This window comes from Leptinotarsa decemlineata, unplaced genomic scaffold (genome assembly GCF_025532065.1).
Source record: "Leptinotarsa decemlineata unplaced genomic scaffold, Ldec_3_MD MMD2_tig00000010_RagTag_RagTag, whole genome shotgun sequence".
Taxonomy (NCBI): Eukaryota; Metazoa; Arthropoda; class Insecta; order Coleoptera; family Chrysomelidae; genus Leptinotarsa; species Leptinotarsa decemlineata.
Genome location: NW_027412538.1, coordinates 13024701 through 13039818, shown reverse-complemented (window position 1 = coordinate 13039818; position 15118 = coordinate 13024701). Strand labels below are relative to the sequence as shown.

Below are 15118 nucleotides of genomic sequence, written 5' to 3'. Positions count from 1 at the left end.
ATGTTGAAGTTTTATTTTTATTTTCGTTTTTTTCAAATAACTTTTGAAATACTGAACTTAATTAAACGAAACTTGTTAATAGGAGGTTTTTGAGGTATCGAATTCGAATCTGATGTTCTTATTGCTCTTACTCGTAGGGGGCGCCACCTACACGTCTTTTTCTTTTTTAAAGATTCATAACTTTTTTGGGCGTACTTCTAGCACATTTTTCAGTAAAAAAATCGATTCCTCTATCATATCTACGTAAATGAGCTACCCTTGTCCCTAGTCGCTGTAAGCAACCGTTTTCTAAATATTTGGACTTGAAAACTTCAAGTCAATTATTTGATAATCGATGCATGTTAAAGTTATTACGAATATTTTGCATTTTTCACAAGAATGCTTTGGAAATGAATTTGACGTTTTACTCGTTTGAAGAGGTCATTACTGTTGGGTACGTTCCTTTATGACATCCTTAAGCGAAATAGTTATTTTTGTATCAAGGGTGCATAATCAGTATTTGTTTTAATAAAATTTGCAAGAAATGTCAACATTTTATTCCAGGAAATTTTGAATATGTAGCATAAACTAAAATAAACGAAACTAAATTGTATTCAAATAAATTGTTGGAAGTGTCCACCTTCAGCGAAGATACAGGCAGTCAGTCGTCTAGTCATTGAATCTCGTACCCGCTCAAAAATTATTGTTGTGTTTCTTATTGTTTCACAGGCGTCTACTATTCGGTTTCTTAGATCTTCCTCGTTCACTACTGGAGTCTCATAAACTAGTGACTTCAAATGTCCCCAAAAATAAAAATCTATCGGGTTTAGATCTGGGGATCTTGGTGCCCACGACTGGTTAGGTTCTTCTACACCCCGACCGATCCATCGATTTGGATAGACTGTGTTAAGGAATTCCCTGACTACAACGCTAAAATGGGCCGGAGCCCCATCATGAATAAAGCACATGCGGATACAAATTTCTAACGGTACATTCTGAAGTAGTCCCGGCAATTCATTTTCTAAAAAGTGTCTGTAAGTTGCGCCATTCAGTCGGAGCGGAAGAAAGAAAGGACCTATCAAGTAATTATCAATTATTGCCGCCCATACATTTACAGAAAATTGATACTGATAATGCCTTTCACTAACTGCGTGCGGATTTTCGAGAGCCCAAACATGGTTGTTATGAAAGTTTGTGATAGCATTTCGGGAGAAGTTTGCCTCGTCCGTGAAGAGTACATATCTTAAATATTAAGGATTTCCAGCCAATTGCCATCCGCAAGGCCATAAACGAAATGCATATCGGCTAAATGAGCCTTATTGTTTAAATAATCCATTTTTTCAAAATAAGTGTTTTCTACTTCTACTTATGGAAACTTCAACAAAATGTCTAACTGTCACAAAATATGTAATTACCAAAACTACTCACAAACGTCAATTTTATTTCCAAAGCATTCTTGTGAAAAATGCAAAATATTCGTAAAAACTTCAACATGTATCGATTATCAAATAATCGACTTGAAGTTTTCAAGTCCAAATATTTAGAAAACGGTTGCTTACAGCGACTAGCAACAAGGGTAGCTTATTTACGTAGATATGATGTAGGAATCGATTTTTTTACTGAAAAATGTGCTAGAAGTACGCCCAAAAAAGTTATGGATCTTTAAAAAAAGAAAAATACGTGTAGGTGGCGCCCCCTACGAGTAAGAGCAATAAGAACATCAGGTTCGAATTCGACACCTCAAAAAACCTCCTATTAACAAGTTTAGTTTAATTAAGTTCAGTATTCCAAAAGTTATTTGAAAAAAACGAAAATAAAAATAAAACTTCAACATCCTGTATCTTGGAAACGGAGCGTTTCCGGACATTTATTTATTTGGACAATTCATATTAGAATATTGTGGGGAATCACCTCCTGAAGGATGTCAAAGTACTTTTGAATCACCCTGTATATATTGAGCCATGAATACAATTGAATTTCAACAGTGCACATTTTAGAATATCTGTCAAATTCTTATAAAAATTGATACTGATGTCGTTTTAAATATTTGATATAAATGAACGTTTACACTAATTGATTTGGACGAATCGTTTAAAAGTTATCACGATAGGAATAATTTGACGCAAGGCCGTAAGCCATTACGCGTCGCGTCTACTGTAAGACTACGAGGGACGAGGCGCCGAGAACGCGACCCGAACGCGGGCAGACGCGTGAGAGCAGCCAAATATTCCATACGCTGACCTTCTTATTGCTGACATAATATTGTTCTTGCAATATTTTCATTGAGCAAGTTTGCTGAATGCAGCGTCAAAATTGTGGTGATGGCATCTCGAATTCTGTTCTCCAGTATTTCCTAAGATGCTGGCTTTTCATACACCTTTTCATTAAGAAAACCCCAAATGAATAAATTAAGATGCGTTAAGTCAGGCGACCTGGCTGGACACTGGATTGGTCTATTGGTTCTCAAACAATTCTTCCCAAAACACTGATTGAGGTAAGTGGTTACAATTCCTGAAATAACGGCAGCAGCGTCATCTTGTTGGGAGATTATTCTTATATAAGGTTTACTCATATGAGGTTTACATGGCATGGTTTACAAAAAACATGGCATATAAAATAGCATATAAAACATTGAAGAAAAAGAAGAGTATTTGTGAGAATTTTCAAATTTTGAATTTTTACTCAAAAACTGACCAATTTATCGTTTGTTAATATTTTCATAGATGACGTCATAGTGCCGCCATATTGACTTTGGAGAAAATGGCTTCTACACCGTCATTTTGAGTAGAAATCGCAACATGTGTAACATCGTTGAAGAAAGAATTTGATATCCTTTGAGGAGATGGCTGAAAAACAGGGTTTTATTCGAAAGCCTTGGCTTGTGTTCATTTTCGGCCAACCCTGTATAGACTTCCAAGTGCCTTATCGTTAAAATTATTGTCTATAGTTTTGTTACGCATTTAAAATTTCTTGCCTCTTGAACGGTGCCGTTTACAATGTTTTAGTTATCATCCGCTATACTGGATATCAGAATAAAACATCACACAGATAATTACCATCTTTTTTTATATCCAGTTCGCTCAGCCTCGCAATTCAATATACGGGCGTTGTGTCTCAGTCTACATCGGCAACAAAAAACTCCTGGAGAATTTATTTAATTGTTTTTCCAGACATCCCACCACGAAGATTCTCCGTCACACATTTCATTGAGAGAAATCTCCTTGTGCCTAAAAACGTTCATTTTCAACAAAAACAAATCGTACTAATGATTTTGGTACCTAACTCGAATCCGTCGGATGGGTCATTAGGTGAAAGGTGAAAGTGAGAGACTAATTCTATTTGTCTTCGACTAACGAGGATAGACCACGTCACACCAATTCATTTCAGGCTAGAGGTTTAGTCCTCACATCATCAATTTGATGAGAGGAAATACGTTTCAGATATTCTTATTTAATGATTGAACTTTTGCGGGGGAGGAAAAATTGGGTGGGAGCAATAAATAAACAAGGTGACAGATAAAATATACAGGGCTTTTCATGATGAGCGTTAATTGGCCGTTTCTGGCAAACTATCGAACGGATCAACCTGAAAATCCCACAGTATGCATAAGTCAATATGACCTACACGCCTAAAATATTTTAGACGAAGTGGCGTTGTCGCTTCTACTATAAAGTAGCGGCTTCTTTGATTTTTCAAATGGAACACCCCGTATATAATATCATATTATGATTCATTATCACTTTGTCAACAAATTCATATACTATTTCCCTATATCTATCTATTACCGTTGAGAAGATATAAATTAATTTCGATATTTTTTTTACCAAACATGAACTTTAATAAATGCTGATAATCTTGAACTGTCTTGCACTAAAACGATCAAATTTAAAATGGAGTGGAGTGATACTATGAGGATCTTCACTCCGAGTCATATTTTCATTTGCCTCATACAGGGTCTTTAAAAAAGGCAGATACAATGATCTCATGAAAAAATGAGTGGAACTAAATTTTTCCAAATGGAACACCCTGTATATTTCAACATTTTTGAGCTCTACATCCAATTTTAGAATAACTTTGTTCAGATGATACTATTTCTATTTTGAACCGCTTTCGAGATAAACTGTTTCAAACGGAAATTGACATGGTTTCCTTGTTCATCACTCATTTTTGTAAAACAGACTTCGTTTGATGTTTCTCAATTAGTCACAGATAATACAATGAAAAGATAATTATTAAAATATTCCTCAACCATCGAATGAAACTTCTCTTCAAACAATAGTTTTATTAACGCTGAAACACGAACTGAAAATAATAAACCCATAAATTAATGAGTTAATTTAATCGTCAGTGTATTTCAGAATATGTTCAAACACATCTCCACCTCTACTTAAACAAAGATGTAATCTCTTGAAAAGATTGTCATGTGTAGCGCTTCTGATCAAGTCTGGAGGCAAACTATTGAAAGCAGTTGTAACTTTTGATTTCATATCTTCCATTATTGTTATTGGAGTAGAATAAACCATATTTTTAATGAAACCCCACATGAAATAATCTAATGGATTGCCATCTGGTGTTCTAGGAGGCCAACGAAAAGGTCCATTATTACCAATCCATCTGTCTTTGAAGATTTCGGTGAAAGCTTCGCTGACTGAATGAGAATTATAGGGTGGAGCACCGTCCATTTGGTACCATACACGTTCTCTTCCTGGTCTATTATTCAAAATCATTTGAATTATATTCCTCAGTAAATCTTCATATTTTGGTGCATTCAAATTATCATCATAAAACTCGATATAAAAATTGACTCATTCTTTATGGCACAAAATACATTGCATTGCCATCTTTCTTGAAAACCCCTTTGGCGTACAACATGGGGATTTTCTGGCGCCCAATAATGACTGTTGTGTCTATTGAAAACTCCATTTTTTGTGAACTTGGCCTCATCTGTCCATATGATATTGTTAAGGAAATGTTCATCCTCTTGAGTCTTGACAAGTAACCATTCAAAGAACTCCACTCTACGAGGTAAATCAGTCTCTTTCAAATGTTGGACACAGTAGAACTTATAGGGATGCCATTTATGCTTATTAAGAATTCGACAAATTGTCACGTAGGGTATACCTATCTCCCTTTCAGCCTCGTGCAGGGAAGCATTTGGAAATGCATGAAAGTATCCCAAAACTGTTATACCATTGTCATCATCATCCACTTTAGTCTTCTTACGAATGATTTTTGGACGGAAGGTTCCATTCAACCTAAAATTTTTTAGTAGTCGATTTATCACATTACTATTCGGCTTCGGAAGTTGTGGATATCTTTCATGAAATACTCGGCATGTTCTACTTGCAATTCTATTGCACTCACCATAAATTATTAATAAATTCAAGAAATCTTCATTACTGTAACCTAATCTTGACATTATTCTATTTTAATTGGTAGCTATCACAATCAGTCAAAACCACCAACGGAAGTCTGACGTTAAATAATTGATTTATTCATTTTTCCAAAGCAGATTATTAAAAAATATCAATGTGTACTGTTGTACGTTAGAGACCAATACCTCAATGTATACAAATTGTAACTTTTTCTAAGGTAGGTACATACCAATTTCGAATTGACTGATCTGAGACAGTTAAAAAACTGGATCAAAAAAAAATGTTACTAAGTATAAAAAAAATGTTGAATATCCAAAATAAGTGATGAATTCAAAAAAACGAGCAAGAAAACCACGTCAGTTTCCGTTTGAAACAGTTTATCTCGAAAACTGTTCAAAATAGAAATAGTATTATCTGAAAAAAGTTAATCTAAAATTGGATGTAGAGCTCAAACATGTTGAAATAAACAGGGTGTTCCATTTGAAAAAATTGAGTTCCACTCATTTTTTCATGAGATCAAAGTATCTGCATTTTTTGAAGACTCTGTATGAGGCAAATGAAAATATGACTCGGGATGAAGATCCTTATAGTATCACTCCACTCCATTTCAAATTTGATCGTTTTACTGCAAGAGAGTTCAAGATTATCAGCATTTATAAAAGTTCATGTTTGGTAAAAAAAATATCGCAATTAATTTATATCTGCTAAACGGTGTTAGTTAGGTATAGGGAAATAGTATATGAATGTGTTGACAAAGTGATAATGAATCATAATATGATATTATATACGGGGTGTTCCATTTGAAAAATCAAAGAAGCCGCTACTTTATAGTAGAAGCGACAACGCCGCGTGTAGGTCATATTGATTTATGCATACTGTGAAATTTTCAGGTTGATCCGTTAAATAGTTTGTCAGAAACCTTTACATCTATTTCAACATAAAGTAGCAGCATTCAATAGTATGATTCAAAACCATCAAAACGTTCATATAAGCAAAAAATCTAGCTAGTTTGCATTCAAACTTATTCTAAAAAACCACAACTACAGAGTTAGGAGTGAGGTTCTTATATCTTCCATCCTTTCAGATAATATATTTATCTCGCTGTCACACCAGCTGTAACTATCTTATGAACGACAACCCTCAAAAGTGGAAACTTGTGCGAGCTAAGGATTAACGAGGTCTTACCCTTCAACGTTGGATTCTCAGCTCGTTACAAGGTAAGATGGCCAAACCATTGAGAAGCATTGATTCTTGGCGTTTTCGACATGACCAAACCTATGTCTGGAAAGTAACATTGCCTTCAGTTGACCCATATTTAAATGTTCTAAGCAGTGAACTTATTATAGAAGTATATTTCACGGAACTCTGCTTCAAAAGGTAATGAGGGTATTGATCGTTCTGCACCAACTGAAGAGATAACAAACAGTCTTGCTGAATATTTTTTATTCATATTTTCATACTTGGAGACCGCATTCAGTACAGAAGTAGTTGTGAAAATAATGAGAAAGAATGTCAAAACTATGCTCATAACTCAGTTAAATCGCACTAGTCTCTTTTGTCCAGGTAGATTATGAATAAAGTTTTCCCATTTTCATATTTCATGCAGAAATAAAACATGGCGGTATAATGGTTCAGTCAAGTTTGGTCATTTTGAGTAATTATACAGGACGTCTTTTATTGAACATGTCAATTTTTGGGGAAACTATATCTAGGTCCATTTCAAGAGAAAAAAACATATGAAAACATGTCCTAGAGATTTCAACTTTAGAACTACAGGGTGGTGAATTTTAGAACAAGAATTTTTTTCACGATAACTTTAGAACGCCTTCTGTCAATCAAAAAATATTTTCTGCCATTAGCATACGTGAGGGATATACACCCAATCATTTTGAAGACCTTATCCATGAGTAAGAATAATTGTGGAAATCCTTATTCTCTTCTGAGCAAATCGTAACTGAAATATCATTACACTATGTTTCAATAACTTCAAAGTCTGAATCATATATTTTTAAAAAACGTGAAATGGAAATACAATGAAATAAATTTTCTTTGAGAAGTATTTCTTGCAGTCTTGATAGTTCTGTATACATCAAAGGAATAGAATTTAATACTGTTTATCATAATCCTCTCATCCCTGTTTCTCATGCGGATGAGTAGCTTATTACATTACTGTGCTTAGTTCTGAATTGGCACATCTGGCAGCTCAATACGATAAAGCAAACTCCGAATAATAAATTGAACTTTCGATTTGTGAACGTATCAGTGACTGGCTTTTATGTTAATCCCTTTTCCTCATTTCATCCACGAAACACTTCTTCAAAAGATGTTCCCTAAACATTACATTGCATATAAATAATTCTTCTTTGATGGATTGGGAAATGATTCTACAAATTAGCATTTTTATTGAAATTCCTTATGGATGTATTTTTTTTTTCGACTTGATTTAGGAATCAGGGAATCATGAAGTTGATTCTAACCGATCATCAACGTGGGTTTAGAAAAGCTAGATCAGTTGAGACTGCTATTGCTTGAAAATTCGAGTTCATTCACAATGAAATCGATAGGCGGAAGTACGTAGTTTTAATATTATTTGACTTGGCTAAGGCGTTTGATTCAGTAAATAGTGACATAATGGTTAGTAAGTTATATAACATTGGCATTAGAGGTTTCCTTCTGGAATGGATAAATTCTTTTATGGAAAGTAGGAAAATGGTAGTGACTGTGAATAATGCAGTATCTGATATTCAAGATATTATCCTTGGGGTACCACAGGAGAAGCGTTATTTGCAATACGACAGATCAAAGACGTGCTTAGTTTAGATGGTATCAGGACTGTTTACTATTCATTGGCGTACCTCCACCAAATATGAGTGCCATATATGAGGCCGCCTGTGAGAGATAAAGGATCAGATTAGTAAAACAAAAAATTGATCATCAGAAATTCTCGAGCGCGTCAGATTAATGTGGGGTAAGTTGATTACCTGCTGAAAAGTGTATATTCCAGTAATCTGACAATTTGAGAGTGACGTAAAGGAAGGGGAGGGCAGCAAAGTTGTAAAAAAATAACGTCATTTCGACATTCTCGAGCGTAGCTAATTTTTTTTCATTTTGAAGGAAATAATTCAAGGATGAAGGAAAATATATAATCTGACGATTTCCGCAAGCCGAAATAACAAAAATTCGTCGATAAAGTTGAATGCGTGCAGCTGTGTGATACCTATATTTTCCTCTCCGAGTTTCTATTCCCCTATTCTCTATTCACTTTTTCTCTATCTATTACTCTCTCACTCCGTCCCCACTCTGAATTCTGTTGCCATGACGCCATCACAGCTGATCACAGAGACTCGTTCGTGATGAAGATGAAGATGATGATTGATTAATCAATTAATTCATGGACGTAGCCGTTACTACGTGGAAGGAAATCATAATGAAGAAAAAGAAATTAAAATTTCTATGTTTTTTACCACTTTTATTTGTGACTAACGTTACTGCAGTTTCGTCCTATAAGGGCATTTTCAAACTTATACAATATACAAGGACATTTTCGAACTTATACAATATATAAGTTTGAAAATGTCCTTATAGGACAAAACTGCAGTAACGTTAGTTACAAATAAAAGTGGTAAAAAACATAAAAAGTTTTATTTATCTTCTCTTCATCAATTAATCGATTGATTATAAAAAGTAAATTTTTTTTGAGCATTTTAAAAAAATTATTTTCTTATAAGTACAAGTATTCTACTTAAAAAAACATACACTTTTTCATTTGCATGCTATTCACTGAGCTTTTCAATTAATCAGGTTTGATGAATTGAAAAAAATAAAAAGAATATTGTTTTTGTCAGATTAGGCGAATCCCTCTAGATAATCGTCAGATTATAAGACAGCACGTCCAAAACATAAAGATGAACCATATATATCCTAATCTGATGCCCTTGAGTATTTCAAAATGGTGATTTTTTTGCACATTATAATAATGGCCGCGAGTTTGCGTCAGATCGAAATCGTCAGATTATTGGATGAGAGCTTTTTTTTGTTGCACTTAACACCCCCTTAGAAAATCTGATGCGCTCGAATAAATTTTTTTATTTTCACTTTTAACCCTTACATACAACCACCTACATCATGCAAACGATCAGATTAACATACCACCATTATTAAAAGTACGTAGGACATTGATGCTATCAATATCTGACGCGCTTGAGTATGACCATGCAACAGTATTTTTTACATATTTAAAAATCTATAGCCGCTTCCCCCACCGATGAAAAGGTATATATTATATAACATTTTTTTCTTCTTATCATCTGAGCTTTGCAACCTAATATGTCTCAATGACGCTCGAGTAAATCCCCATTCTGCATCGTGGGCTCCCCTGCTATAAGAAACAACAGAGTTTGTTTCTGCCACTTGCTTCGGATTAGTATAGAAAACTCATCTTTTTGTAAATATACAAAAACAGGAATGGAAAAGAGCACTATTCCAAGTACAAACCAGGTTTCAATCAAACTTACGAGGTGCAGTTTACTCATTTTCTCTTTGTGCCTCCTGTTTACATACCTAGGCAGGTGTTAGAAGATTTCTATCTGACAATGATGTCACTAGAGCTGTCACATGGACTGAAGGTGGCGTTCCTCAACGTCAGGTGGTTCAAATGTTAGGTATTAGTCAATCAACGGTTTCAAGACTTTGGAATCATTACCAATAACTAGAGATTGTCCTTAGGAAGCCGGGTGGAGGGTGGCGGAAATCTACTTCAGCCTATGTGGAAAGGTTTTTACGTCTAAGTGGCCTGACACAGATTTTCAACAGCCAAGGAGCTACAAAGTCGAGCAACGAGGACCCAATTACTGAACATACTGTGCGAAATTGACTTCGTAATGATTGATTGGTATCTAGATAACCAGTCCAGATACCTTGGCTCACAGCACGTCACAAAAGAGAAAGAATGCAGTTTGCTTGGACACACAGACGTTAGCAGCTGAGGTACTGGCGTAAAGTACTCTTTTCTGATGAGTCTAAATTGACTCTTTTTGGTAATGACGGTCAGGCCAGAGTATACATAAGAAGGAAATAACGTTTTATTCCCTGCTGCTCATCTCAGAGGGTCCCATTTGGAGGTGGATCAATAATGGTGTGGAGTGGAATGACACTCAATGATCGTACAAACCTTGTAGTGATCCGCAATGGATCCCTGACCTTCCAAAGGTACGTTAATGAGGTGTTGGACGTCCAGATACGGAAGGCATCATTCAATTTTCAGGCACGATGGGGCCCTTCCCCATGCTGCAGGGATCGTGCGTCAGAACCTACAAGGCCACCACTCTGGGGTGGCCCGCTTGCAGCCCGGACCTGAATCCCATCGAACATGTCTGAGATAGACTGAGAAGAAGCATCCGAAGACGTTAAAATCAAGTCAACACTTTGGATTAGCTGAAAATCGCTCTTTGTGAAAAGTGGTAGCGTCGTTTGCCTCAAGAAAACATCAGGAGGCTCATAAGAACTATGCCTCGGTGAGTTCGAGCTGTGAATTCTGTCCGAGGAGAAAACGCAAGATACTGAGCCATTCATTGTGACAGGGAAACCGTTTTTTGTTTACTTTTGATTTTAGTTATTAAAGGGTTTTCATTTTGATTTTGGAAGTTTTCCAATTTTCTCACTCATACCTAATACATAACCGAAAATGATTCAATAGCTCTAGCACGGATTTGGTAGCCATTTTCATTGCCTTCTATAGTCCGTTCATAATTTGTCGATAGCACAAAATGAGGGCCCAAGTCATAAAACGGTCGTAAAACTCGTAAAATCATAGGCGGAGGTTCCTGAGGTGTTTATTCATTAAATATAAAGCTTCAGTTTATATTCGAAACTTGCCTTGAAAGGGTGAAGTTGTTACGAACGAAAATAATTTTTGGTTTAGTACATTTTTTAATCGCATTTAATTCACGGCTCGTTGGTGTTTCGGCGTCTACGGCAGTAATCAACGTCTCTAATATTTATTTTGCGAATTTTGTGCAGTGCGTGAGTAACTTTTTTTCATATTCCTACAAACATATACGTACCTTTCGTTCCTGCTTGTTTTGTTTGATTGCTTGCGATGGCTTCGTCATCATCATCAACATCATCAAGTTTTACACCGGTACTGTTGCGTACAGTCAGTAAGTCTGTCTATTCACCAAGAGAGAAGACTATTGTTTTGAACGTTCACGATGCTCTGGTTTCTCAGAATCCCACAAACACTGTTCAGAACATAATCAAGAGTTGTGCCAACATGACGGGCATAGGGGAGTCAACAATATGTAGGTTCCTATCAGAAAGAAAAAAAAAGGTATAGCTAACCCAAATACAAACGAATACTTAAAGAGGGGGAGAAAACCTATTGAAATTGATGAATTTGCCAAAAATGGTATTCGAAGGAAAATTCACGAATTTTTTTACAAAAAAGAAATACCCAAATTAAACAAAATTTTACAAGAAGTTAGAGACGACCCGGATTTGCCTCATGTCGGACGAACCAAATTGTGGCAAGTTTTAAAAGAATTGAATTTCCGGTGGGAGAAATCAGACCGAAAATCACTTTTGATTGACCGGGAAGAGATAATATGTTGGAGAAGAAAGTATCTAAGATCTATACGAAAATTTCGGGCTGAAGGAAGGCCAATTTACTATCAGGACGAAACGTGGGTAAACGCAGGTCATACTCTCACAAAAATTTGGACAGATAAAAATATATCAAGCTCCAGGCAAGCCTTTATGGAAGGTTGGTCTACTGGTATTTCCCCACCCTCTGGTAAAGGCAGTAGATTAATAGTTTCTCACATTGACAGTAAAAAAGGATTTGCTAAGCATGGTTTGTTGGAATTTGAATCCAAAAGCACAAAAGACTATCACGAGGAGATGACAGCTGATGTTTTCGAAGAGTATTTTGAGCAGATGATTGAACATATACCATCAAACTCAATTATAGTATTAGATAATGCACCTTATCATTCACGACTAGTTGAAAGACTTCCAACGACTGCGTGGAAGAAACAGGATATCATTGACTGGCTGCGGAATAAGTCCCTGCCTTACGAAGATGGAATGGTTAAAGCAGAACTTTTAAAAATTGCCCGGCAACACAAATCTAAGTTCAAGAAATACGTAGTTGACAAAATGGCGGAAAGACGAAACATCACAGTCCTTAGACTTCCACCCTACCACTGCGAATTAAATCCAATTGAACTCATTTGGGCACAAATGAAAAGCTATGTGGCTAGAAAAAATACGTCATATAAAATACAAGCTGTACGTGAATTGTTATATGAGTCTTAACAACATATTACAGAACAAAATTGGCGAGATGCAGTAAGACATGCAATAGAAGAAGAACAAAAAATGTGGGATCTTGACAATATAATTGATGCGACTGTAGAGACACAACCGCTAATTATTAACCTGCAAGATGACTCGGATTCCGAAGATGATCCTGTTTATTTTGAATTTGAATAGTTTTGTAAGTAATCGTAGTTTATATCATTTAAAAATAGGTATTAATTATTAGGTATTATTTTTGAATAAAATAAAGAGATTTTTTTAAAATAAAAATACAGTTTACAGTACCTACAGTTTAAGAATATTAATATATTTATTTATTTAAAGTAACTAATGTTTTAATCATACACTCTACGACACTGGTCACTCATTTCCACTCAAAATACCTACATAATCGGATTAAAAGTTTTATAGCTGTATTGTATTTCTTCAGATACAAGGTGGGTTAGTCGAAAACATCTTAAACTGCCAGTTTTAGTTTGGTTTTTGTTATTATATCATATTAGCTGTCCTCTCTGTATTTCAGTTCTCTAATGAGGGTCAAACTTGCAGTGAGCTATCAACAAATTATGAACGGACTATAGAATATAATAAGTTTTTCTAATGACCTTGCTAATCTTGCATATGTACACCTTTCAGCACTATATTTTCTTTTTCAGGTATCCCCCAGTCTGGTAGATTTTGTGAAATCTCCTGTGAATATCATAGACTTCTCAGCGACCCTAAGTTTCTATATCGACCTGATCCTCATGTCCGAAAAAAAATCCCAGCTCTTGGATTTTTTCAGTATCATCAGGATATTCAGACTATTTAAATTAACTAGGCATTCGCCTGGTTTGAAAATTCTCATCCACACGTTCAAAGCTTCCGCCAAGGAGTTGGGACTTTTGGTGTTCTTTCTCGTCCTGGGAATTGTAGTTTTTGCTAGCCTAGTGTATTACGCAGAAAAATTACAGGTGAGATTCATCAAATAAAGAAAATAATTTGTGATGAAATTGATATTTTTGTGATTTTTGTGGAGTATGAAGGGGCTGAAGGGGACCTAATGAAATTCAGGAATTCAATAATAATAATAATACGTATTTTTTTTGGCAGAAGGTCAGGTAATCCAATTGAGAAAAACGAAGCTATGCCTATCTAGGTCGATGAAAAACCGGAGAAAAATTCCAGCATTTTAGTTTCTGCGTTGAGAACTTCAATCGTTACCTCGCAGCCTTTGATACTGTTTACCGCAGTAGCAGACGAAACGCCAGACATAAAAACCTACGGATCACGGCCGAAAACCTCTGAAAATAGTTCTGACACAAGGATGTTACTTTTATTGAAGATCTAGATCTGGTCATTTCATTCAAATACATCCTCGTGAATGGGAATCTATCTATCTATACAGGCTGATTCACGGTGGATGGCACATTAGACGTTTCTGGTGAACCAGACAACGGATCACTTTGAAAATTCAATGGAGGGCATATTCGGACATTCTCTAGCCAACTAAAATATTTTCGACAATGCGGTGTTGCCGCTTCTATTAGAAAGCAGTAGCAACTTTGATTTTTCAAATGGAACACTCTGTATATAATATTATTTTTGGAATCTCCAACAATTGCCCAACAACTTTTCTTGATATTTCCCTATACCTATCTGTTACCGTTTTCGAAATAAAAATTGATTTCAATTTTTTTCTTCGAGAATCATGACTTCTAAAAATGCCGATATCTTTTAGTTAAGAAGTACTATGATATCGAAATTTGGTTTGGAGTTAGGTGATACTTGGACACTTTCCACACGTCAGCCTAATCTCCGTTACTTCAATACAGGGTGGTAAAAAAATACAGTTTTTTCGTTTGCTTGAAAAAGTTGCTGAAATTTGATTATTTCAAATAGAACACCCTGTATATTATTGAAAATTCGGAAAGCTGCTGAAATTTTCTTTCTTTCTATGTATATCATACCTATACCTAACTAGTCAAGTTTCGGACTTATGAACATTTATTTGTGAAAATGTCCCTTCAGAATGGTTTTTCCATTCGGTATTTGGTAAGCAGGCCATGATTACTATTTGACAGTAGCGTTGTGACATTCTCCTAATAATATCGACATTTTCGTCACTTCAGAAGTTGCAAATACCTTCAAAACGATGGAACAAAACTATCCAAACGAAGTTCTTATGAATTTGTTTATTATTTTTGGACAGTGTGACAAAATTATCAGCAGAACATGTAGAAAGTTCAATGAAATGTATCCGAATCTACCGCCAATGAACCTCAAGAAATTTATACGAATTCAGAACAATTTCAATATGTTTGGATAAGCTTTAAAAAAGCACCAAGAAACTTGAAATTGGAAATATTGATATGAATAATTATAAAAAAGTAAAACAATCATGTGGAATATTTCAAAATATGTTCGAATCGCTGGCCGTTCACTTCCAAGCACTTTAAAATGAGGGT

The 15118-nt window shown here is 35.4% G+C and overlaps 1 protein-coding gene across 2 annotated transcripts in view; it reads left to right on the top strand.

The window, feature by feature from the left end:
- Positions 1-15118, top strand: part of LOC111508298 (potassium voltage-gated channel protein Shaw) — a 129584-nt gene that overhangs the window by 88865 nt on the left and 25601 nt on the right. For both annotated transcript variants that reach the window (XM_074171483.1, XM_074171484.1), the window contains one exon: positions 13328-13624. In XM_074171483.1, coding sequence (XP_074027584.1) covers positions 13328-13624 — 297 coding nt within the window. The remainder of the gene's footprint in view (positions 1-13327; positions 13625-15118) is intronic.